A 27,883-nucleotide genomic window follows, 5' to 3' on the forward strand; every position below is an offset into this window, starting at 1 on the left:
CTTGGATGACATGCTAGATTGCATGAAGAATGAGGGTGTGATCTGAGACAGCCAGCACGGCTTCACCAGCGGAAGGTCACGCTTAACCAATCTGGTGCTTTCTGTGATGAGGTGGCGGCATTGGTGGACATTGGAAGGCAACCGATGTTATTTAGCTGGACTTGAGCAAGGCCTCTGACATGGTCCCCCCCACATCCTTATCTCCAAATTGGAGGGATGTGGATTTGATGGGTGGACCACTCAGACACTCAGACACGCAGACAGACAGTGGTGATCAGTGGTTCTATGTGTATGTGGAGGCTGGTAACAAGTGGTGTCCCCCAGGGGTCGGTCTTCGGACAGGTGCCTTTTAACATTGACATTGATGATGGAATTGAATGCACCCTCGGCAAGTTTGCTGATGATAACAAGCTGAGTGGTGTGGTTGATCCAATGGAAGGAAGGGATGCCATTCAGAGGGACCTCAACAGGCTTTAAAGGTGGGCCTACATGAATCCAATGAGGTTCTACATAGCACAGTGCAAGGTTTGGCACTTGGGCTGGAGGAATCCCAGGCATCCATACAGACTGGGAGGAGCGATCCTTGAGAGCAGCTCTGAACAGAAGGACCTGGAGGTCCTGGTAGATGAAAAATTGAACATGAGCCAGCAGTGTGCTCTTGCATCTTGGAATGCAAATACTATCCTGGACTCCATCAGAGGACGGGGAGGCAGAGGGACCGGGAGGTGATTGTCCCTCTCGACTCAGCCCTCGTGAGGCCACATCTGCAGCACTGCATCCAGGTCTGGGGCCTCAACACAAGAAAGACAGGGAGCTGTTAGGGAGGGTCCAGAGGAGGGCCACAAGGATGATCAGAGGGCTGCAGCACCTCTCCTACAAAGACAGGCTGAGGGAGCTGGGCTTGTTCAGCCTGCAGAAGAGAAGGCCGTGGGCAAACCTCATTGTGGCCTTCCAGTATTTCAAGGGAGTTTAGAAACACGAGGGAAATCAACTTTACACACAGGTAGGTAGTGACAGCACCAGGCGGAATGGCTTTATGCTACAGGAGGGGAGATTTGGATTAGACGTTAGGGGGAAGTTTGTTACTGAGAGAGCAGTGAGGTGCTGGAACAGCTGCCCAGCGAGGCTGTGGATGCCCCGTCCATCCCTGGAGGCATTCAAGGCCAGGTTGGATGGGCAGCCTGGGCTGGTATGAGACCTGGAGGTTGGTGGCCCTTGCATGCAGCACGGGGGTTGGAGTTTGAGCTCCCTTTCAATCCAAGCCGTTCTATGATTTTATGATATTCTTGAATTTGCCTTTAAGCATGAATCTAGCAGATTGTTTACCTGAAGACTACTTTTCTACCAGAAACTTGGAGGAGATGTTTTATTCAAGGTCACAGCTAAAAAGCTTCTACCTTGAGAACAGAAGGAGAAAGGCAAGGGGACAGCATAACAAAAGATCAGAGGGACAGTGAGTTGTTGGAACAGTAATATTAGCCAAGATTAAAACAAATAATAAAAATAATAATTAAAAAAAAAGGCTTTCATGCCTGGTTGGCAAATCAGAAGTTACGACAGCAGCAAAGGACAGTTCCACAGTAATTCATATTTAATGAAAGGGAACACAGACTGCCTTCAAATCACTGGCAGGTCTGTCAGAACCTCTGAGGGCTGTGTTTTATCTCCCCTTTAGCTTAAACTAGCTTTGAAATGATTACAAGTGTCTGGAAATACAGCAGAGTTCAAGTATAACGGCAAGGTAACCACTGAAAATAAATCTACAGTTACAAACATAGCACAGATGAGTACAGTGTAATATTATTTATTTCACATTCAGCAATCACTCATAAATCACTCATAGTCCATATCCTGAAAATATGTTTTTAACACTCTAGTAGTAATTACAGCTTCACAGGTAGAAGCTACCTGCCGTTGAAAGCAGGTACTGCTTTCAATCCAGCATTGGGATAACTCACAGTGAGGTCCCTGCTATTAGGATAGGATGGTTTGTTTGGAAGGGGCCTACAAAGATCATCAAGTTCAACTACCTGACTTGATGGTTACTTTGGGATAACCAAAGCATATCATCAAGGGTATTACCCAAATGCTGTCTGAACAATGCCATACATGTGGCATCAACTTTGAGAGGAAGCCTGTTCCATTCAGTTAATCTTCCAGAGCGGAGTTTACCTGTTCAACTCACAGATGGACAATTTGTCTGGAAGGATGCTGTGAGGAATGTGGTAAGAAATCCACCAAATTCCCTTGAAGACTTTTCCTTCATGAACCCATCTTTCTCATTCTGAGATACAACCCACACACTGGAATATAAAGTGATTCTAAAAAGGAACACTTTAACAACCAAAAGTCACTTAAAATACAACAGAAAAACGTCACTGAATGCTGGCTATGGAAAAATATCTAGGAGAAGAAAGCACAGCATCTGCCCCCTATTAGCAAAGCGCGCTCCAGGATGCCAGAAGACCAGGTTACACTGAAAACCCTGCTCTCATTATGATGTAATTTCTTGATCTTTTTACTCCCTAGCCCCCTGCACATCTCCAGTTAATTTTTGCAAGGTTATCTGCTGTCATTCATCATTCTGAAGCTTTGCACAGCAGCATGCCACTTTGCTTACAGATACAGTTTAAGCACTTCCTCACAACTTTATCTGAATTTGGGGTGGCAGAGATTGACTAAGTCAGACTGCTGTCAAGGTTTATTATTACTCAACACTTGCATACAAAAATAGAATATTTGGTTGGATCAGTGAAAGATAACACGTTATAATCAGTATTTCTCCATAACTACCTTTACGCCTTCTAAGTGAAATCTAACATCACTAGTCATAACTGTAGGCTTAAATTCAAAACACACAACATAACCTTCATAAATGTAACTCCTAAGTACTAACACATTCTATTTAATTCTACAGCTAATTGAAAACATGCTTTGCAGCCATTTCCCTATTCTTCTATCTATCAAGCTCTTGGTAGAGTTACTTAACACAGTATAATGATCAGGTTCCCCACATACTCAGCCACACACTGCATAAGATACTTAACCCAATCAATTTTATTTGGCATTGAAAGAGTTAAAGAGTTTTCCTATGGCTAGTTTTTAACATGTCATTGGTGAATGATATAGCATGACAAATTAAACTTACAGACCTCAGGCCTTATGAAGACACGTCTCTTTATTTAAGTCTATTAATTTAACTAGCTTCAGCTACCTGTAAACTTGAACCTGGTCATTACCTCTTTCTGATTTCTATCAAGTATCACTTAATCCAAAAATCACAAAAAAATCATTGCCTGTATTAAAGAGTAACTTGGAGAACCTTCAGCTTTTCACAGAGCAGTCACTTCCCTCCTCTCAGTATAAACCATTTCTTCCCAGTACTCTTTGCTGTTTCCAAAACCAACCCACCACTTTTTCCTTCTTTAAAAGAAATACATCAACATGAAGCCCTATCTCAAGATCTCTAATCATTACACATTTCATAAGCTTACAGTGAACAAAACACCTCAAACGTCTTTCCAATTGCTCCTTTTCCTACTTTCCTCTCACTCCCTAGGAGTTCTGTTTCTTACGTTTCCTCAGTGATCCAACCTTTTGTTTCCTCAGTCCAACCAACCTTTTGTTAAAAACCTTACAAATCAACAGAATTGTACCATCAGCAAAAGCTCTGTTAGAAAGCAAGTAGCAGTAGGTACTGATGCAGTGCATGGGAAACGTGAAGTTTTTTGAAATTCAAGTATAGATGTAGAAAGGATATCATAAAATTAACTGATCATCAACAGTGTGTCCTTCACAGACCAAGAAAGAAAAGAAGACAGCACATGTAACTGGAGAAGAAATTATGAGCAAATCAAATTGAGGAAGACGTGAATTACTGGTTCTGGGGTGGTCAAATCACAGAGTAAAACCTCTGCTAATCTAAAACACTGCTATCTTTCAGATGGCAAAAATGTAATGGATAATGGGAAACTTCAACTTCACTACAAATACCATTGATTAAAGAATATTACTAAAAAAACCCTAAAACACCGTGATAAAATTGTTAATGATAAAAAATTACTCCAGGCTCAAAGCCACTGAGACTCCTACACACTATCTGAGCCATTCTGCAGCTATGCCAATTAACACAATTCTGAGGTAGAACTGGGTTAATAGAACATATGTCAGGAAACTAAACAGGAATTGTAAGCCAACTTTTTGCCTAAGTACTGTTCTTTGCACTGAGAAGCAAAGCTTAACCACACTGTTTTCAGCACATGAAACCCAGATTTCTGCTGTCTTAATGCAAAGCAAGGCAAAAGCAGTACAAATCAGGTAATCAGATATCTTAGAAACCATGGTATCAGGCAAGATGTGATCAGCTAATTTCAAACCTCTCCACAAAATGGCTAGGGAAAACTCATCTAAACAAGGAAAAAAAATTAAGCAGCAGAAAATCTCAGGGAACAGAGAAGCAACATTCCTTATGCTGCCCTACATTTTAAGATTTAGGTTACATCATTGCATTTTTAGTTGAGAAAAACCCTAAAGCCTAATACTCTTTCATAGAAAAACCAGGAGACAGCTGGATTCTAATGCAATCTAAGTGCGACATGCTTTCTTAAAATTATCCTCCAGGATTACATAAAGTCACCTCAGTGAGACACTTCTGAATGCCTTCAGTTTGAAAAAGATGATTCAATCATAACCACCCTGAAGAAGTGCCATTAGCACATTTTTTCTGCTCCTTTTTTTTTCCTACAAAGCAATTTGAACAAGTTAATTCTGCAGTCTCATACAGTGCTTAAGCTAAGTGAGTTCTTGAATAAGCAGGTTACCTAGACAGGATATTACAAAACACCTTCAGAAATCATATGGTATCACAGCAGGCTTCTGGAGCAGACATCTGAATGGAATTGTTCCAACACCCATACATAAATCTCAGCTCTGCCTCTAAGGGTCACTGTAAGACATGGGGTCAGAATATTCATGCAGAAAGGAGGAACAATGGTGGTTTATCCTGCACTCTAGCTTTAAAAGTTACTTCAAAAAATGTCTGGAAGTGTTACACTTTCCTGTTATATGCAAGAACTCAGAGCTAGAATAATTTGTGCAAACAAGTGTAAGGGTTGAGAGTAAAAACAAAATCAACAGAAAGGTGAGGAGCACTTTCCTAAGACACTCCAGATCATATCAGAACTGTCCAGTGCCAACTATCCACCATAGAGATTTCTCTAAACACACCCCAGCATTCAGCTGAAATGCACTGTGACCTGCAGACAAAGAAACTAACTGCTACTAGAATTAGCACATCAACCTTAGGAAAGTGTTTCTTGTATTCATCCCATCTTCTCTTCTGAAGACAGGCCAGTGTCTTCAGTGTAACAGACTCCATGGAAAACATCTTTTAAGTCAGACCACAGAATCTCCTCCATAGCAGCAATATTCAAGAGTCTTCAAGGGGCATAAAAAGGTCCTCCACAGCACATTTGCACACACGGGGAGAAACAGAAAGCTTTGTTTTCAATGCCTAATGTAGTAAAGATTTCTTCAAAGTTCAAACTGTGTTAAAAAGCCTCCAGGAGTAAACAGCACAGCAAGACTGGAGGCTTTTGTGGATTTATTTATTTTTTAAAATAAAGATTAGATGGCTAGAGGCTGCCCCCTGCTAACTTGAGGAAATCAACAACATAACAAAACTAGGAAAATTACATAAAGACTACTAGAGAACATAAAAGCCCTGAGCAGTTAGTGGACTCCAGTTTGCCTAAGCACAAAAAGGGAATGATACTTTTGTCTCTGCTGTTACGAAGAATCACATGGACCACCACTTCAGGATGGTAAGAGCAAGAGAAACTACTAGCTAGTTCAACAACTGGTACAAAAGTGGTCAGGGATGCCAATTTCTTCTTGTGATCACTAACTCCTGTAAAGTAGAACTAAACCATGACCCAAGTCACGGGACTATTGCCTCTGTTCTCTCCTCTGAGAACATAACATTCTAAGCACTTACTATTCTATCATGTTCCTACAGCATCTCATTGTCAGTTCTACCTAACCTTGATTCTCTCTTTATTTTCTGTCATAGCAGAATAGCAATCATATGAAAGAGCAGGAGTGATGATTAATGAGTCGCTTTTTTTAATGGAACTGGCCAACCTGCATTCAGGAATAACTTTACTCGTTACAAAATTTATGTTAATGTCTTAAATGCAGTTCTCATACTAAAGGAAATAACTTAAAAAACAAAAGTTACCATTGTATATAAAGTAATAAAAAATATTTTACACTTCTTTCTTGTTCCACAAAAATAGCCATGTTTCACTACCAGTTAGATGCTATGCCAATCAAACAAATATTACTAGACTCATCTACTCTATCTAAAGAACAGTTTTCAAAGATTTAACACGAGGAACTCTTACCTTGAATGAGCGGTATGTACCGTGCTAACAGCTTTGCCCTTTTCTTTTCATACCCCTTCTGAGTGATATCTCCTAAAGAAACAAAGAAATAAATTAATATTGTGTGGAACGGCATTTATATCATCACTCTCATTTTTGTAATAGGTGTAAATTAACTCATTAGCTTTGAATAAATGAGATTAGCAATCCAGATCCCCATGTCAGAGAAACAACTCACAGCCATATACATACCCACTCAATGCTATCTGCCCATAAATGAATACAAGCATCATAAATCTTACAAGCTCATACACAGCTGCGTAACAGAGAACGAGTTACCTGCAGTAAACCTGATTCTGGAGGAATCTTCCATGATGCAGCAAGCAGCCCAGGAGATTTACAGAGTAATGTAAACCACCAAAGACAATTAAGCTGACTCTCTGTGTACTTCTGCTGCATCAGAAATTCTTGCTTCACTAAGGCCTGGGCAAGTGGGCTCTGGCATCTCTGGGGAAGGCCTCTGGAAATCCTAGGTTTCTTCCCACTCTGCTTTCAAATTCTAGGAGACATTAAACCACTACTGTCATCTGCTTTCATTCACTGTTTTGGTGTGGCATTGAGCCATCCACCCATATTGTGGGTTGCACAGTTAGAGCACGACACTGTACGGCCTAGAACAAAAGGAAGATTTCTACATAAACCTCAAATAAGTTTGAGGCCAGAATCTGGTGCTCCTGTAATTCCACTGACAGAACAAAAAGTCTTCATGTAAAACCAGCAGCAAGTTTAACAAGATCTTTTCCTTTCCAAGCTAACGAGCTTCATCCATTTCTAGATTTCAGCACAGACACCAAAAACAAGCTTAAAACCACTTCCATCTCTCAGAATTCACAATTTCCACAAGGGCATGCAGAACTGAGAATTCCTTCACTTTTTGGGTATCATACAAAAAAAGGTCTTGCTGTGCATTTCAAACATTCCTCTGGTGTGTTTTAAAACACGTTTGTTTGGTTTTAAATACTGTCCCCAGCAATATGTGCTCTAACACATTTCCTCAGCATCCACCCACCTCCTGCACCGGCTCACACTGAGAGCAGAAACAAAGTCGCTCCATTCCACCAGTCCCAGCAATTAAATGAACACCTATCATTTGATGCAATCGTTTGTGCAAAAAACAGTCAATGACAGAATGAAGTTATTGCTCCAAAAAAGAACAAAGGTAAATCCCAGAATGCTTTCATCGCTGCAGATATTTCAAACTACAACCAAACAAAATGCATCTGCTTTTTGCTTCTGCACTCAGAAACCTGTGTTAAAGTTTCATATCCAACTTTGTACACAGAACAGAAATGCTTTGGCTATCATTTTTGCTAAGTAGAAAAGATTTTAACAGAAGAAACACATAGAAACGTAACTGTGCATTTGATATTATGTCTCACTGTACAATTACATAAAAATATGACACACAAACTAAACAAAACCACAAATGCACAGATATGACCAGGTACAGCTGATTAAAATGCCACTGTATGCTCTTTGGATAAATCATTTCTACAGTTAAATAAAGAGGATACCAAAAAAAGATCCTCATTTTCCACGTTGGTTGGAAAAAAACGTCAAGCAACACAAGCAGGAAGAACAGTCCATTTAAAACAGCAGTAATTTGGACAACTACAGCAACCTCAGCAAATTCTCTAAGTGACAAATGCTGCACATGATACAAACCTGCTGTACCATAACTTCAGCGAGGACAGCAATTTTCACCACTCCATAAAATTCAATCCTTAAATCAAACTCCTGCAGATCAACTACCTTGCCAGGAATCATCCAGCTGAAGAGGCATGTTGTAGAAGCAGCAGCTCAAAAGACAGAGTTGAAAATTAAGTCGCATTTAATTTAGAATCAAAAACTTCTGCAAATTCGTTGATGTTACTGGGTAAAAAGGATGTTGAATCTAAGCACTTTCCTTGAATCAGGTTAGGAACAGTCTAAAATCAAAAGCATCTCACAGACTTTTGCAGCCCTGACCAGCAAGTCAGAGAAGCCTACTGAGGATTTCTTTGTTCCTCTCCGGGTGAATCATCCTGGACAATTGCTCCCACCCCCACCTCCACAGTGGGATTTAATCCAGCGTTCTGGTTTCTTTGTAATCCCACGTCCCTTCCAGAAATAGACCCCGAGCCACATCTGGTACACCAGGGCCACAGCTGCTGCCATTTAGCCACACTTTCTCCCTAATTATCAAATGACACAAAAGCAATCTGAGGTTTCTCTGCCTCAGCAAAGCAGCTGAGAACTGTGCAAAGCTAGACACCAGTTTGAATGGGCTGGATGGGTTTGGATGAGCTGACAGTTCTCTGCTTGGAAAACCTAACACACTTGAAAACATGATAGAAAATGAATCCAGACAAAGGTGGCAGCTTTGGGGACTGACTGACATGCACTGGTGTGCGGGTGGGGGTGGGAAAACCGCTTCAGAGGACCTACATTCTACCTTTTAGACATGCTTAGCAAATATTTGTGAAATGAAGCAACTTAGTGTTTTATCTTCCATCACTTGGAGAATTATAAAGGGAATGTCACACCGCTGCATGATTTTGACTTCACAGTAAAACAAACACAAAAAAAAAACAAAGAGAGAAATAATTATTCTGACCTCTGTGATCTCTGTCCACTCTAAAAGCAAGAAAAATCAAGGTATTTCTAAGAACTCTGAAGAGAATCAAACATGGAAAAAGCTGGTAACACAGTGTCACAGCTGGGAAGCCAAAGTTGATACAAAGGCTGCTGACAACAGAACCACAAATGGATGATTCATCTTCTGTGCTAATACCTGTAATTTCAGAGCTTTACTATCTGAGCACCAAAACAGCAGAGACCATCAGCTTCTATGCCATATTATGTACGTGCATTGCATGCTCAGGCATTCCTGATACAGTCTCAGAGAAAGAGGACCAGAATTTGTTCCCAGCATCAACAAGGAGAAAGTTTCCTTCAGAGACTTACTATTTGAAGGCTTGGCCTGGATGCAGGCAAGTAACCTCTAACAATCGACGCAGCAAACCTGTAACAATTTTGACCAAACTATCTCAATAAAAATCCCTATTATAAGATCTTGAAAACAAGATTCTATCAAACACAGCTCTGACAACTGCAATAAGCAGAGACTGGAAAAAAAATCCACTCTCCTAGGATAGCAACATTTCTTGCCTTTTCTGCAAAACGCATTTACAGTAGATCAGCAGATTTCAGAAAGCCCTTGCTGATGGATATTAACATATGAAAGAAGGAGAGAGGATGACAGCTGGATTATGGTAAAGCTGTTTGTTCACCAAGGGCAACACTTTCTGCAGTAGCCATCTGTGATTCCTGAAACCTGGACAAAATGGAAGTTTACCATTGGATTTTTTTTCCTAGTAGCTTATTTAATAATCAACAACATATTGATAAACAATCAAGACTTCTCACAGCCATCTGCAAACAAGTAGTCTATTAAGTAAGTGTCACATTTTTAGCAACTCTATTTTTCCAGTTTCCTTATTAACCTTCTATTCTTCTCCTAAAACTGTATAGCAAACCATATTTCCATCACTTGTAAACTTTGTATAAAAAAATGATTCCTGAGACTCACTTTGAGACTCACTTTGTTTGTTGAGCTGTAAATCTTTTCCCAATTGTTTGCTCAGCAATTATAAATCATAAAATTCAAATATTGCAATCACTGCTACAAAGAATCATTTCTAACACATCAAGTAATTTGAAGTGCTTCTGGTACACAGTTGCCAGTGAAAAGTCACATTTTTTTCTCCTGTATGCAACACACCATCATTCCAAAACTCACACCACTTCAGTTACAGCACTAGCTAAGCTTATATTCACGTTTTCTTTGAAAAGCACTGAAAAGTTTAGACACAGAAAAATCAGATGAAGCTTTATAATAATACATCTTCAGATCTAAAAATCTGCAAAATATTCTAACATCACTCCTTTCTCCTGAACCAGTCTTTTCTGAAGAAAAGGCTGCAGACTGATGCTTTAAATTAGTTTGCATAGGATGAGCTCAGCGGTATGGAAAATCTTGAATACAATCTCTCATATCAGACAAGTCCACCAAAAATGTAAATAACTGACATCTGATCCTTCCATGTGGTGATTCTGACTAACCTGTAAGATCTTATTTTAAGCACTGTGAAAGCACCAAGAACTTTACTGAAAATGCATAATGCACAACTGTAGTGGCAATGCTAAGTCACAGCCTGGACCAGTGATGGAGCACCTGGTGGGAAGGCAGGGCCAACCCAGGGGAGCTCAGCTGCATGCAATGCAGCAGAGTGACTGGAAGGGCTGGAGCCAGGATCCAGCCCCTCCCAGACCTCATTTAAGGGTTGGCAGTAAAGGGGAGGGTATCTCACCTGGAGATCCCTGCGTACCTGAGGACCTTATAGGGCTTCTGAAGATAAGCAGTTTCTTTCTCTTCTTTCTGTGCCTACTGCTATCATGTCTAAGGAGGTCCACGCTTACTGTAGCGTAGGATCTTGCTTCTCTGCCATCTTGTTATGCTTTCTGTTGTGCTACTATAATTAATACCTAATTTGCAGCAAGAACTTAATCCCTCTCATTAAACTTACTCTAGAGTAGTCTGCACATAAAGGTAGTAGCATAGAGATACACAGCTACTTAAATCATGATTTAAGTCTTTGAATACAAATTATCTCTCTGAAATGTTGAGTTCTAGAAGCTAAGGAAGATCTTGACTAGTCAAGTGCATGCACCCATACAAGAAAGTTACATAACTCTAGCTGCATGTTACTAACAGAAGATCAAGCTTTGCACTCTGTGCACAAGTACACAGTACAACGACCTAATTTACAATACCACTATTATCAAGCGTGCTTCATCTCTGCCTACAGTTTGGAGATTTACTATTGACAAAGCATTAGAAAATTCCATCCTGACATGTTCATATACCATCACTTCAATACCAAAACTTAAAAGCAGTTTCCAGAGATTTTACTTAAAGTTCATAGATTAGGAAAAAAAAGAAAAGGTGAATTAAATACACTTCAGTCATCGTTGCTGTATTCTGTAAGTGTTCCAGCTTATCCTGCTCAGCACAAATCCGCACTCGCAAGAAATACAAGTACACGAAAAAGAACAGGAGAGCTGCTCTCCATAGAATATTGAGCAGGCTGGCTTTAAGTCATTACCTACTTCTGCTGCCAAGAGAGGGCATTTCACAGGGAAGAAAAATGTTGAATAACTGGGTAACAAAAATTACCTAGCAAGATACCAGGCTCAGTGAGCCTGTGTAATTAATTGTTCTTACATGGCTCTAGTAAATCCTTAAGCTCACTCCTCCAGGATAAAGGAAAAACACAAACTCTGCCACTTTCCTTCCATCCCATTAGCGTTCCACAAAATTCAGAAACAAATCAACAGATGTCAGCTTCAAATATGCCTCTGTAGGCATACCAGCCTGATACTGGCTCCAGCCCTTATAATTATTAAAAATCTAGTCCTGTTTTAGAAAAGCTGAGATGCTTCCCTTCAATGAAACATGCTCTCTTCCACTACTGCACCAGAGGAAGAAACAAGTTTCAGAAACACTGTCATTAAGTTCCGGATATAATGCATTTTCAAAACTTGCAACCCCTACAACATTACAAAGCATTTTCAAATATGAAAACTCTCTCTGAATCACTCAGTTGGTGTGTTCTGTTATGTCGGCTCAAATCTTTACCCAGAGCTCATAAACACAATTTCCGAAACCAAATCCAGCTTTCCTCTCACATCATGACACAAATCCTGAGTGGCAGCCTCCTTTAACAAGCTGAGAGGCTGTATGCATCAGGGAAAGTGGTGAAGATCAGCTGGCACATCAGATTGCGCTGTTTGCTTTCCACAAAATTCTGAAAAACAAGCTGAAAAAACAAATTAGGATTGGTCAGGCAGACCAACAAAAGGTGCTTTAAAACCTGAGCTAGAAGTATTTTTCTAATGCAGGTGAAAATTGCTCTCTGCACGCTGCACAGATTAAATGTTTAGACATCTTGTTTGCAACTTCCAAGATGCACCAGGGACCCTGTCCAAAAGTAGAATAATTATATCTGGCATGTAGTAGCCAGATAGGGAATTGAAGGGAATTAGGACAGCAATAATTGTCTGAAATAAGTGATCCCAACCTAAAGCACGACACAGCAGGGAGTAGCAAGGGATACAGTTTGCTGCAAGGTTGAAGTACACTTCTCTTCACCCATTCCTTTGACACTAAGCATTTCTACTGCCGTAAGGTCCAGGAGCAGCCTCCAACCAAAATACAGAAACAAACTCATAGAGAGATGGGAGGACATGAAGAAAAACGTTTTCTGTGGCACTTTCTGCAAGAAAATATCTATTCCCTTCCAATACCACTGTTAGAATATTACTGACTAGATCAGACTTTTTCAGTTAAGACAACAAAACACAAAACGATTCACATTTAACTTGGTAATAAATGCCTTAATTCTGAAGTCATCCCTTGCACTGGGGAATTCTGTGTAAAAGTAAAACCAGATACACAAACTGTATAATGCTGTTTGAAGCTGTAAAGTTGCTGTATATAACTCCCTTTCTCTTCTAAGACAACACTTCTATCTCTTTCACATCCTCCATAACTCATTACATAATTTACAGTGATCAATAAGCAAGAAGAAGCCATATCAGAATATTAAAATTCTACATCTTGTACAGAGCTTTACTTTTGCAGAATACTTTTTGGACATCAGTGACACTGATTCTTCCTCCTCTCTGCAAATACTCAAGGAGTTGCCCCTCCAGCTGTGTAACTTTTACAAACAGCTTAGCATTTCTTATTTACTAGTTGCAAACAGTTTCCTATTCATACTTTGGTATGCCCCAACAGATCACTACAAAAATGCACAAGACTAAAGATTGAAGCAGTTCCTGCTCCAGAAATCCATGATTATGGGCAGATCCAATGCACAAATCAGACCATTAGCATCTTTTACAGTCACCGGAAATGATGCCCCCAGGGATTACGCTTTAAAATGGGTCCCTGCAATGGCTGCACTTACACTCACTTCTACTTGCAGCACTGCTCACCAAGTGGGCAGCTCAAGTGAGGAATCTAAGAATGGCCAACAAAGGTGAAGCACTTTGCTGAACCATGGATAGGCAAAGGACAAGACCATGGTGTGCAAAGGCTGTGATCACTCCTACACATGGTCTACCTGTCACACTTATTACAGAAACATATTACACAATATGCGCATTCAAATTCAGTAATTGAAAGTTCTAAGAAACATTTCAAAGTAACATCTGCTAAAACACAAGTAGTGGAATGGATCAGTGAGATCAACTCACTGTCAGACAGAAACCCCACATCCCCAGTTCTTGCAGCTCAGAATGATATCCAGGCTCCACCAGAGGATGGGGAAGCAGAGGGACCGGGAGGTGATTGTCCCTCTCGACTCAGCCCTCGTGAGGCCACATCTGCAGCACTGCATCCAGGTCTGGGGCCTCAACACAAGAAAGACAGGGAGCTGTTAGAGAGGGTCCAGAGGAGGGCCACAAGGATGATCAGAGGGCTGCAGCACCTCTCCTACAAAGACAGGCTGAGGGAGCTGGGCTTGTTCAGCCTGCAGAAGAGAAGGCCGTGGGCAAACCTCATTGTGGCCTTCCAGTATTTCAAGGGAGTTTAGAAACACGAGGGAAATCAACTTTACACACAGGTAGGTAGTGACAGCACCAGGCGGAATGGCTTTATGCTACAGGAGGGGAGATTTGGATTAGACGTTAGGGGGAAGTTTGTTACTGAGAGAGCAGTGAGGTGCTGGAACAGCTGCCCAGCGAGGCTGTGGATGCCCCGTCCATCCCTGGAGGCGTTCAAGGCCAGGTTGGATGGGGCCTGGTCTAGTACCAGATCTGGAGGTTGGTGGCTCTGCATGTGGCAGTGGGGTGGAACCTAATGATCCTTGAGGTCCCTTCCAACCCAAGCCATTCTATAATTCCTTTTCCACCGGGCAGCTCGTCTCACTTCAATTTACAGGAGAGAGAGGAGGTTCTTTGATATCTATATACCCAGCGTGAGATTAAGAAACAATGGTTCAAATGTTGGTCCGACCAGTTTATTACAAATTTTAATCAGGGAGATGGGGAAGGGGAGGATGGATACTATTATGAATTAAGGTAATGGGGAAGGGAATGAAGGTGATAGAAAAGATAGGAAAGAAGAAGCAACGAGTCTTACTAATCACTTAATCTCTTGAAATCTCTATTAAAACATACAGCATCCATCCAAGAACTTCATCTATTTGATGTCTTAACAGTGAAGCGCAGCACAACCACTTCTAGAATTCCAGTTCTCCGACAAAAAAATATGCAGTGACTCCTAGTACAAATATAAAAACTCTGCACAGAATATAAGCTAAGACAAACACTACAGTTACAAAGGCAAATACAGAAGTTCAAAAATGTGACTAAAGTTTGTCCATTCAATTCAACATGTTCCCTTGAACATACTGACAGCATCTACATGACCATACTTAATTTTCAGTAATTTTTTTAATTTTTTAATTTTCAGTAAGACCTCTGACTCATCCAGTGCACTGAGGAGATCCTGCTCAGTGAAGAGAACATTGAATAGCTTTTTGTTTTAAGTTCCTCTGCAGAGATGAAGCAGGCTTCAGGACAGAGGAATACCACAGGGGCACCAGGCTGCCATCACAAATCATCCTAGAGAAATTCATCATTTACACTCCAAAGTGTCTTCTTCGGGTAAGTTATGACACAAAAAACTGTCTGATCCTACAGGAGTTAATCTTTCCATCTGGATTTGCTTTCACCTTTTACACCTTGCACTTAAACATCTTTCAGATATCCGCAGAATACAGCTGATATCTACAGATGCCTTTCACTCAGTCTCTTCCACTTCAACCGAAGAACATTAAAAGTTTGCGTGGAAAATTCATTAGCAGCAGAACTGTCCTAGTTCAAAGCAATGGATTATGACATTTGCCTTCAAAACCCTTGGCAAACGAAAGACACCACAGACATTAGTCACTGTTCCAAATGCAGCATTACAGTCACATTTTCTCCTTAAGATGTTGCATAAGCAGTAGCACATTAAACTACTTAACATCCAGACGGGCTCTATCAAATCTTTAATCTTCAGAACATAGAAAGCTGTCAGAGGGTCATGCTAAAAGGCTGCTTGCTTTTTCCTTCAAAGATAAAGCAAATGAGCTTCCGGAATACATAAGTGATTATGGATGGGGATCACACAGCATGAGGAATACAGACAGATGGACGTGGGGACAACATGGGACATGGCATGGATGCCACCCCATTTCATGTCCCAGTACTCACTCGATCTACACTTATTCTGCAGGCTACCTGGAATCTGCTTCCAGCACAACAGCTCGATAACCTACAAAAACACATTTTGCAGAAGAGCTTCTTAAAAGTATTCTGTTTGTTTCTTAACTAACCCATCAAATCTTAACACTGCATTTTCAGGAAAGCATTACAAAGCTATATAATCAAGATTTACTTTCTGTTCTCCCCAAAAAGGGGAGATCTGGAGCAAAATAAATGCCAGAAATGGACTCATCAGTCTCAAACTGATGAATTTGTAGTGTTTGTTTTTTCCCCAACATAAGTTACTGCATCACACAAAGTTATGACTCAACGTTACACCTCAATTATCCCCAAGACTTTAAAGTTTTTGAGACAGCAAGGAAAATGCATGAATATTTTTAAACTGACATCCAACATCATGTTTAAATTGCTTGAGGATTTCATTTAAACATTCATAAGACAAAGCCATTACTGTTTCCTACAGACAAATGCTTCAGTGCTGCACAGTATTTCTGTCCGGAATAAAGAATCCCCTACACAGCTAACACAAAAAGATACACATACTATTCAGCTATAATTCAGTTCAACTATAATTTCAAACAGCTATAATTAGTTCCTTCACTCTGACTGATGATCAACAGTCTCAGTGCATTTTATAAATAGCAGTGGAATTTTAAAGCAATTAAATCCCAGTTGATTTAATATGTAGTTCTCTGTGGGTCCTGTATAAATGCAAAGTTTTACTTGTCCATTCATCCAAACTCATCAGGTTTCCCACAACTTCCCCAATGTTTTCTCCTTAGTCTTGACTAACATGAGGAAAAATATCCAGCAGAGCTACTTTCCACTTCCTGACCGTGACTTTACCAACCGAGAAAAGCATTTTGACTTTCACTCCTGGAAAATACGGTCTTTCCAGAGGCTTATTTAGAGATCCTTAAAAGCATTCCATCCTGAGTTAAATCAACTTACCCATATTTAAATAACTCTGGAAAATGGCTACCTTGATTTTTTTTTCATAGAGAAGGTTACATTATACTACTGAAGACTGTCTTAATCATTATTTCATCTGCTTTCTATGTAACAGCTACTACATTCTTTTTGATGGGATCTGGTAATTTTAGGTAAGCTTCTACTAGAAAATCACAAATAATGGGCTCTTCAGTCCCACAGAAACCCTACAAATTACTTCCTATGAGAATAACCCAAGGAATATCCTCCCAAGCCATCTGATAGCATTCTCCTTAAAAACTTCAGTGACAGAAGGGGAATATATAATACATGGATAACATACAATCTTTGAATATACTGATATTAGGTAATACAGCTGAGATTTAGCTTGGCTATTCCATTACAACTCCTGCCTCCCAAAGCTTGAGCTGCAACTAGCCCATTACAACTCCAGCCTCCCAAAGCCTGAGCTGCAACTAGCTCACATCTCACTTTGTCACACATATTCCTTACATTTAGACCTTTTTTTTTTTTTTACTTGTGAAAATCTGTTCTGCTCTACTAAACGTTCTGAAAATGCAATTCCTTTCCCAAGAAAATGATCTTGGCATATCTTTACAACAGCTCCGTTTTTCAGCCAAAGCCTTGCGATGTTAACTTTTCTGATACCTACAGTCTGTAAATCATTTCCAGTTCACAGGTGTCACTTTTTCTCAGTACGTATCTTGCTCTGTACAAAAGCATACTCTCTGCAGTTTTCTGGATAAACCCTCCTGCACTTCAGAAATGTGATTCTTCATTTTTAGATTCTCTCAGGAACAAAGGCATTAATTTTCCACAACTATCCTACTTTCCACTTTTTTTCAGTGTACGTAACTTAACCCACCAGATTCAAAACACTCAAAAATTGATATAAGAGGACAATAGACAAAAGGACAAAAGCCTTGTAGACTTGCCTTAGATAGTGAACCTTCTTTCAACAGCTATGCAGGTTTACTCATTAATTTAGAAATCATTTTCAGTTCTCATACTATGGAAGATACTGTAAGAGTTTCAAATTCTACAGGCTTTACAGTTGATAAGGTTCCTTCCCATGAACATTCTCGAAAGCAACATTATTTTAATCCTCATTTCAGAAGAAGAAATCCTGATTACGCACGTAGAGCTTTGGAAGGGTGCTGTTGATGGCTGACAAGTCACTGCAACTAGGAAGGAAAAGTGTAACTTCAAAGTTACCGTTCTGCACGCCAGTTCTGCTTGAGGTTCCATTGTGACTTCCTTTGTTGTAATCTAGAAAAAAAAATCACTTAAAAGCCACCAGTGAATTCCCCTCCTGCAGAAGCTCAGAATGAACTCATACATGTACAAAACTATTCAGGAGAGTGACAGAATCCTTGACATCCAAAACTTCCTTGAAAAACCCAACAGAACTGAAGGGAGCCCGGATTTCTTAATTCGCACCTAAGAAAGCCAGGAACTGAGAGGGGCTTGGTTCAGCACCCCTTCACCCTCCCAAAGGGAGAGGAAAAACTGAACACAGAGGTCTTCCTGTACTGTTTGTAATGCAGCAGTCAGCAGGTGTGATGGATTTCAAGCTCCCATCTTGGGCAGCAAAAATTTGCAGATTTTTACAACACAAAAATGCACCACTAAAGTCCGTCTGGAAACATCCCTACATATTCTTCAAGTCTTCTCCTGCCTAAGATTTTGCCCAATTACCATCTTTGGAACTGATCCTGGACGGAGAAAGAAGTGGAATAAAAACATCTTGGCTAAGCACTAGCAAAGAAAAGAAACATCCTTCTCCACTTACCATATCATTTGAACTGATCTCCTACTGACATATTCAGTTAGAAAGGAACAGTACACAGATTTACCTCTAGAAAGTATTATTACATTGAGATGAGAACTAGACAAAATGACAAGAGTTACTGCAAGTGCCAGACAGTGGGCAGAAAGAATTCACAGTGAGGATGTGTTAAGACACTGAAGAAAAGAGCTGATATTCTGAATGTAATCGACTTCAGAAATAACTGCAGTAATGGTGTCTCCTGATTTCTCAAAAGACACTTCCACTTTTACTGCAGTGCGGTTGACCCAATGGAAGGAAGGGATGCCATTCAGAGGGACCTCAACAGGCTTTAAAGGTGGGCCCAGATGAACCTAATGAGGTTCTACATAGCACAGTGCAAGGTTTGGCACTTGGGCTGGAGGAATCCCAGGCATCCATACAGACTGGGAGGAGCGATCCTTGAGAGCAGCCCTGAACAGAAGGACCTGGGGGTCCTGATGGATGAAAAGCTTAACCCAAGCCAGCAGTGTGCCTTTACAGCTCGGAAAGCAACTGGCATCCTGGGCTCCATCAGCAGAGGGGTGGCCAGCAGGGACCGGGAGGTGATTGTCCCTCTCTACTCTGCTCTTGTGAGGCCACATCTGCAGCACTGCATCTAGGTCTGGGGCCCCCAGTACAAGAAAGACAGGGAGCTGTTGGAGAGGGTCCAGAGGAGCCACAAAGATGATCAGGGGACTGGAGCACCTCCCCTGTGAGGAAAGGCTGAGGGAGCTGGGCTTGTTCAGCCTGGAGAACAGAAGGCTGCGGGGTGACCTCATTGCAGCCTTTCAGTACCTAAAGGGAGCCTGCAAACAGCAGGGAAATCAACTCTTGAAAGGGTTGGTAACTGCAGGACAAGGCAAAATGGTTTTGAGTTGAGAGAGGGAAGATTGAGGTTGGATGTCAGGGGGAAGTTCTTTACACAGAGAGTGGTGAGGCACTGGAACAGCTGCCCAGAGAGGCTGTGGATGGCCCGTCCATCCCTGGAGGTGTTCAAGGCTGGGTTGGATGGGGCCCTGGGGCAGCCTGGGCTGCTATGAAATGTGGAGGTTGGTGTCCCTGCATGTGGCAGGGGGGTTGGAGATTCATGATCCTTGAGGTCCCTTCCAACCCTGGCCAATCTGTGATTCTGTAATTTGTTTTTGAATAGCAGCTCTAGTAAACATGCCAAAAGAACACTTGTTTTTAAACACTTTAACTTTAAACACACTAAAAAAAAAAAAAAAACAGTCCAAAAAAACATAGATGAATCCCAAAGAATCAGTACCAATTCTTATAATGTTGATAGCTGGATTCTCTTTAAACCTAAGTTTCCTAAGCCTGAAAATACAACCTACTGGCATTTACCATTAAACACCCAATGGCATCATTCTATTAAATGCAAATTATTTCACTGCTATTAAAAATGTCTTAACATAAAACCACAATAGTTACTACTGTATCAACCATTTCATCATTTGGAAGTAGTGTGTCAATATATTTGTTTGTTTGTTTTCTCTTTCAATCGCAATGGAGAAGTGCTGCTCTCGTAGAAATGCCTTTATTTAAAATAATCTGAGGCAGATTTCACCAAAGCTATTTCTACTGGTGAAGTACAACAAAGTCCTTCATTGTCCAGTGAACAGTCCAACTGTTTTCCCACGTCAAGGCATCAGTTATTCTACAGCACCAGCTAACATTTTTACTGCAGTCATTCTACCAAGTATGATTTCCAGTGAGAGTAACCACAAAGTAAATTCTCAAGCCTTGGAGTTCAGAATTTCCCTTATAAAAGGGCACTGAGATTTGGTTCACATGATAACAAAGTTATCATAACGTCAACACTGCATGAGTCACCAACTGTCCAACAGTACATGTTTGTCATCATGGGGAATTACCTCATACTAATTCACTATCCCTGCTTTGCACTGTCAAAACACCACTTGTTTTAACACACCAAGACCTCCTCTTGTTGTGATTTAGCTAATGTCACTCTAATTTTATCATAATCACTACTTAGCAGCTCAGTGACCAACAGCCAGTAATGAAAAAGCTATTGCGAACCAGCGGAGGAAGAATGAATGGCTCACAGAACATCTGAGATGTTTCTTCTTATGGAAAAGGTAACACTCAAAGCATCCAGCGATATCACTAAAATCTACTCAACTGTGACCAAAACAGTCTAACAGAAATAAATAGTGAAAGCAGCCCTTATGGAAGAGCTTGCGTAATGGAAGGTGCAGTGAAATCGGTAGCGCACAGAAAAGACACAATGACCACTGGAACAAGTCTCAGGTATATCTATGCACAAGTTCTGGATATTTAAAATCATTGAAAACCTCTCCTCTGAATGTACATCAGAGCAGGGAATAGTTTTAAGCTAAAAGAGGGGAGATTTACATTAGAGGTTAGGGAGAAACTTTTTTCTCAGAGGATGGTAAGGCACTTACACAGGCTGCCCAGAGAGCTGTGCATGCCCCATCCCTGCAGACGTTCAAGGACAGAGTGAATCGAGCCCTGGGCAGCCTGATCTGGTGGGGCAAGCAGCCCACAGCAAGGGGTTGGAAATGGATGGGCTTTGAGGTCACTTCCAACCCAATCATTCTGTGACACCAATCCATCTGGAGAGAAGGTTCAGCACAATACCAGCTGTGCAAACACTACACCAATCACTCAGTGTGTCAGAGCTTACTTGGTTCTTTCCATTTTCAAAGTAAAATACCTTATTTATTCCTTACTGTTGTCTACCATCCACTGGTTTTCATCAGGCACTCTGTTCTTTCACCTCTGCCATCTCAAAGAAGTCCATGAGATGCCTTCCCAACAATGAGCCTGCTATGATTTTGCAGCCCATAGACTCCTCTCAAAATTTAAGATCCAGACAACTTCCTGGGGCAAAAGTAATGAGCAGTAGGCATTACACAGAGTCATTTTAATATCTGAAGTATTATAAATAATCAGTAAGGTAACAATAATGTAAGATTAGAATACTGAGCCAAGAGTCAGAAGCTAATACAAAATAGGAGGGATCCCTGCGCACAGAAGTTAATTGCTAAAGAGGAACAAAACCTCTCTGGACACCATGCTAACATTTCTACTACAGTTCCTTTTTCCAAGTAAGAATTCATACAGCAAAGCCATCAAGAAGGTGTTTTTTTGTTTGTTTTTTTTACCACTGGAAAAGGGAACCAGGTCGAGCTCCTTCCCTGCCTCTCGGGACCTGATTGGTTGAGGTGGGATCTCCCTGAATAGTAATTAGCCCAGTGGATCTCAGTGGCACAGTACTGATGTGATGAGAAGCCGTTCACGCAGTTCTAGCCCCCTTTTTCTTCCTGATGGAAAACTATGCAAGGGTTCTCCAGATTACTGCACATTCCCATTACTAGAAGGTCAAAAGAGTTTCTCTAGCTGAACCAGGAAAGAGGAATAATTACCACAAAGCTACATTCTACAGACCTTCACTCCATGCAAAGAGCTCTGCACAAAGATTTCCAGCACCCAAAGTTTTTGTCATAACTGAATTTAAACAGCCTGAAAGACGGCTGACAAACACCTTCCATAAGGAAGGAAAGATTCTGATCTGAAACATTTTAGTGATCAGCGTCAGGTACCAATAAAATTACTAATTGATAACCTATGAAAATAAAACCAAAACAATTCAGAATAGCATCAGTATCTGCAGAGACTAAGACTGAAGGAAACCAGGGCTTCACAGTCATTTAGCAATAGTGGCAGATACTTCTACGCCCAGCTTCGCAAGTTTGGCAAGTCTAGAAATCTAGATGTCATTTGGTCTAGCCACTTAAATCAGAACAAGAAAATCGTCATTTCCGTGACAGCCTCCTCCATCTGTCACACAATCACATCAGTCACCTGCTTCTGCAGGGACGGCCCAGCTCACTGCATTATTCAAGACAAGCAACCCAAAACCTCACAAGCAAGGCTGATGCACAAAACCAGAGGCTCTCACCAATTGCAGCCTGCTTTCCTGCTTACACATCATGCCATGTCTCAGCATTTGACCACCACAAGATAGTTCCTTGGTTTACCAAACCGCTCAGAGATGACAAACTCACAGCAAGCATCAATACAACACAGAGAGCCATGGCAGCCAAAATAGCCCCTTATCTTACTGGTGTCCTCTGGGTAAATTATCTGAATTCCTGAAGAAAATACAGGAAAAAAAACTAACTAAACTCCTAATGGAGGCCAAGGGCAAAATTCCCCTTCTGGGACAGGGCTGCTCAGCCTGGTGCAGCACTGCCCTACACAGAGCGGGGACTACAACAGACAACTTGTGATTCCCTGAGAGCAGCCAGGAAGCAGAAAAAAACAAGATCCTCATTGAAAATACTGAGGATCTTTTGTGCTGAAGATGGGAAATGGAAAGAATGAGCTCTTGCAGAAGGATGCCCTAAAACTTGGTCAGAAAACCAGGACACAAAGGATAACAAGACACAGAAGAAGCAGCAGAATTGCAGCATTGCAGTGGGAAGGAAGGAGCTGGCCTCCTGATACCTCCTGTACACACACATGTTCATCAGCCTGTTCGGTGTAACCAGACTGCGGGTCCTGCAGTAGCAGAGAACGCTGTTTTGAGGATAATTAAGAACATACCAGCTCATAAACATTATTCTTACACACCTGTTCATCTGGAAAAAAAAAGTCTAGGGGAAAAAAAAATAACTAGAAATGAAAGAAACAAGAAAATTAGGGGGGAAAAAAATCCAGAAAAAAAGCTCACAAATTTGAGCCACAATAAAGAAAATCCAGAAAATAAAATGATTTGCGTCCGTCTTTGTAATACAGTGACAGCAGTTACCAGTATATTTCAAGTGTACACAAATCACAAATAAAAGTATAAGAGGCAGGATTTTGCCAGATCCTTTTTGCTGGAGGCCAGGAGGAACACTGGTCAACAAGAGGTAAGATCCACTTCTGAGCCATGTGTAGGCCTATTTAAATCCTTACTATAGGTAGAGATAATAAAACAGAAAAGTCTTGGCCTTTAAAACATAAGCTAAGCAATGCCGTCTCTTGCAACCGTGCCTTAGGGAAAGAGCTGCAATAAAGGAAAGTTAACTTAGAGTCCTGTTGAGCATCGCTGGGGAAACAACTGAAGAAAACAGCAAAGATGGCAAAAAGATACTAGGATGATTCAGAGGCTTCAGTGATTCAGCTGTATACTTCAGCTTTGCCCCCTGAATTCTGCATTGCAGAATTTCTTTGACCTCATTCACCAAATGGTGCTGGAAATCCATACAAACACCTTCCATCCATCTTCTGATAGTGCTTCAGTACTGCCATCATCACTTCAAGAAACTGAGGACAGCCCAAAAAATTATGCATCTTGAGAGCTACAAACCTGGTGCCAAGAAACTGTTAAATACTTGAACACAAATGCCAAACGTAATCAGAGAGAGAGATGACCGAATATTTTGCTTTTGTATTTGTATACAGGCGTCATAAAAGGATGTTACATCCAGTAACACACACGGGGCTACATTTGTAACTCAGCAAGCATAGGTCTTGAATCATTGCTTCATGCTCCATAGCTCTTCATCAATGAAATCATGTTTCAGAACAAGTTTCCTCCTTCAACAAAAAGGAAAAAAATCTGACAGAAAATAATACAACCTGCAAATGAAAAAACTCCAAGACCAGTGGAAGTGATGGAGGAACTGGGAATCTGCAAGAAAGGGATGGAGCACTACAGACAAAACCCACGGCCAACCATGCTACGCTGCTGCTCCGGTAGAGCTTTCCGACATGGCTGCTGCTCATCTCTAACACCAACCCGAGACTCCATACGGGAAGTTCCTCAGACCATTTCTAATTATCCTCCAAAACAGAGGAAAAAAAAATCCTAAATTCCACTCTGATTGTGGAGGTCGGCTTCTCTTTATCTTATAATCACAGAGAATGGCGCACAGGACTTCAAAGTTTTCACACTGTTTTTGTTAACTGCCATCTCACTTAAGCCTCTAATTTACAAGTTAGTTTTATAAAGACATAGCAAGGCTTAGATAACAACACAACATTTCTGCAGCAGTACTGACAACCCGTCCCCTTTTTCAGGAATAGCTTTTCATTTGAAACAATAAAAAAGGGGAAAATTAAGTTAAGACACCAGTAAAAGCATGAAAAACTGGTTTTGACTGCAGTAATACAGCCAGCGCAGCTACCAGCCTCCTGTTTATCAGTGCTGCAATTACATTAATGTGCTGGGATAACTGTGAAGCACTGGGGACAGCTCCAGTGATGGCATCTCACTTTACAAAACCACATTCATCACGTTCTGGACAGGACCACTGAGCCCAGCCGTGCCCTCACAGACTGGCAAAAAACTTAACAAGGTTGGGAAGCAGAGCATAGAGAAGGAGAAAGTCCTGTGGGACAAATGCTGGCACCCAAGGGCTGGCAGCACAACCAGACCAAAGTTCTCCCACCAAACTCAACAAGCGGCGCACAAGAACAGGCTGTTCCTGAGTGCCGTAAGGCAAGCTGTAGGGGAAGAAGACCGGTGTGGATGAGCCAAAAACTACTGCTGAGACTCCAGAAGAAAACGAGAGAGTCCATGAATAAGGGACAGGCTGCTTGGGGAGATTATGAGAAGTTGCTAAGGTATGCAGGGAGGAAGTTAGGAGGGCAAAAGCCCAACTTGAACTCAGATTCGCCACTGCAGTAAAGGAGAATAAGAAATCCTTTTATAAATATATCAGTGGTAAGAGAAGAACCAAGGAGAATTTCCATCCTTTGCTTGATGCAGCAAGGAATGTGACCACTGAGGATAAGGAGAAGGCTGAGGTCCTCAGCACCTTCTTTACATCTGCCTTTAATAAGCAGATCAGTTATCATCAGGGCACTTTTACACCCTGATCTGGAAGTCTGGAATGGAAGGCAGAATATACCCCCAGTGATTCAGATGGAGACACAGAGCTCCTCCTCTGTCTGGACTGTCACAAGTCCATGGGACCGGGCGGGCTCCATCCCAGGGTGCGGAGGGAGCTGGCAGGGGTGACTGCTGAGCTGCTCTCGGCCATCCACCAGCGCTTCTGGTTGTCTGGAGAGGTCCCAGAGGATCGGAGGCTTGCCGATGTGACTCCCGTCTACAAGAAGGGCTGTAAGGAGGATCCGGGGAACTACAGGCCTGACCTCGGTTACCAGGGAAAGTTATGGAGCAGCTCATCTTGGGTGAGATCACACGGCACGTGTGTGGCATCCAGGGCATCAGGCACAGCCAGCACGGGTTCATGAGAGGCAGGTCGTGCCTGACCAACCTCATCTCCTTCTATGACTGGGTGACCAGACTGGTAGATGAGGGAAGGGCTGTCGATGTTGTCTGCCTAGACTTCAGCAAAGCCTTTGACACGGTCTCCCACAGCATTCTCCTGGGGAAACTGGCTCCCATGGCCTGCACAGGTATACTCTTCTTTGGGTAAGGAACCAGCTAACGGGCCCTGCCCAGTGGAGCTAAGTCCAGCTGGCGACCCGTTTCAAGTGGTGTCCCCCAGGGCTCAGTACTGGGGCCCATCCTGTTTAATATCTTTACTGATGACCTAGATGAGGACATTGAGCGCACCCTCAGAAAGTTTGCAGATACACCAAGTTGGGAGGTGGTGTGGATCTGCGTGAGGGCAGGGAGGCCCTCCAGAGGGATCTCGATAAGCTGGATCGCTGGGCTGAGGCCAATGGGATGAGGCTCAACAAGGCCAACTGCCAGGTCCTGCACTTTGGCCACAACAACCCCAGATAACGCCACAAGCTTAGGGATGAGTGGCTGGAAGACTGCACTGAGGAAATGGGCCTGGGGGTGCTGATCAACACTCAGCTGAACACGAGCCAGCAGTGCCCAGGTGGCCAAGAGGGCCAACGGCATCCTGGCCTGCATTAGAAATGGTGCAGCCAGCAGGAGCAGGGAGTGATCACCCCTCTGTACTGAGTTCTGGGGAGGCTGCACCTCGAGTGCTGTGTTTAGTGCTGGGCCCCTCACTACCAGAAAGACACTGAGGCCCTGGAACGTGTCCAGAGAAGGGCAACAAAACTGGTGAGGGGTCTGGAGCACAAATGTTACTGGAGGAGGAGTGGCTGAGGGAGCTGGGATTGTTCAGTCTGGAGAAGAGGAGTCTCCGAGGAGACCTCATTGCACTGTACAACTTCCTGAAGGAGGTTGTGATGAGGAGGGGTTTGGCCTCTTCTCCAGGCAACAAACAGAACCCTATGGGCAGGACACCTATCCACCAGGGAAACATGCTGAATGGCATCTATCCCGGCAGACACTTGGCACTTTGGTCAGTCTGAGCTCATTTTCTGGAATAACAGCACCCATCAGTACAGGTTAGGGGCTGACCTGCTGGAAAGGAGCTCTGTGGAGAAGATCCCGGGTGCCCTTGTGGACAGCAGGTTGGCCATGAACCAGCAATGATTTCATCACTGTTCATAAATATTTAAGTGTGAGTGTCGAATGGATGGGGCCAGGCTCTTCCTGGTGGTTCCCACAGACATGATAAAGAGCAATAGGCACAAAGCAGAACAAAGTTCCATATAACCTTGAGAAAGAAATTCTTTACTTTGAAGGCGTTGGAACAATACAACAGGCTGCTCAGATAGGTTGTGTGGTCTCCATCTTTGGAGATATTCAAAACTTACCTGGATGCTTTCTTGTGCAACTTACTCTATGGAACCTGATTTAGCAGGAAGTTGGAGACAGGGATCTCTAGAGGTCCCTTCCAACCCCAATGATTCCAGGAAGTCCACTCCAGACCATACAAAGTAAAGATGCTATTTCCTCTTCATAGTTTAAGAGCAATAGTATCATTAAAGACATCATAACTAACTGTCCAGGAAGGGAAAATCTTCATTCCAACTGCCACATTATTAAACAAATCTGTTTGTGTTCTCTATCATAACAAGAAAGCCCCTTAAAGCTCTTAAAGCCCCCTTTTTTCCAGCAATCTCGTTTCCTGCTCTTGTAGTAGGAAGTCTAGCAGTAACCAGAACCCAGCCCCAGAATACTGAAATAAGGCTTTTAGAGCAGGCAGGCCACTGCTTGGGTACGAAAACAAGCCTGGGAACAAAGGTCTGCCACTGTGAAGATGCAGCTTTCCCCCTGGAGGACACGTTTACAGGCAGCTATGACTGCAGTTCCAAGTGCACACTGTCTTCACCTCACTGATAGCAAAGAAAATCCTCCACCCAGCTGAGCAAAGCCCCCTTTTCCCTGCCTCCCAGTCAAGCATCTCCTTGAGGTAATGGAATCTCTCCTAACGACATCCCTATAATACATGCACCAAACAGCAGAAACACAAGCACGACCAAAGCTGTCAGTGTGTAGGGACACACTACTGAAACACTGTGACCTCTCCCAACTGCAAACCAGATG

The 27,883-nt window shown here is 42.1% G+C and overlaps 1 protein-coding gene across 2 annotated transcripts in view; it reads right to left on the minus strand.

Moving 5' to 3' along the window:
* Window positions 1–27,883, minus strand: part of DIP2A (disco interacting protein 2 homolog A) — a gene marked incomplete at both ends in the record, with an annotated part of 99,864 nt that overhangs the window by 69,669 nt on the left and 2,312 nt on the right. For both annotated transcript variants that reach the window (XM_079539424.1, XM_079539423.1), the window contains one exon: window positions 6,405–6,476. In XM_079539424.1, the coding sequence (XP_079395550.1) occupies window positions 6,405–6,476 (72 nt within the window). The remainder of the gene's footprint in view (window positions 1–6,404; window positions 6,477–27,883) is intronic.

The sequence above is a fragment of the Tetrao urogallus genome (genome assembly GCF_951394365.1).
Source record: "Tetrao urogallus genome assembly, chromosome: 8".
NCBI classification, from domain to species: domain Eukaryota; kingdom Metazoa; phylum Chordata; class Aves; order Galliformes; family Phasianidae; genus Tetrao; species Tetrao urogallus.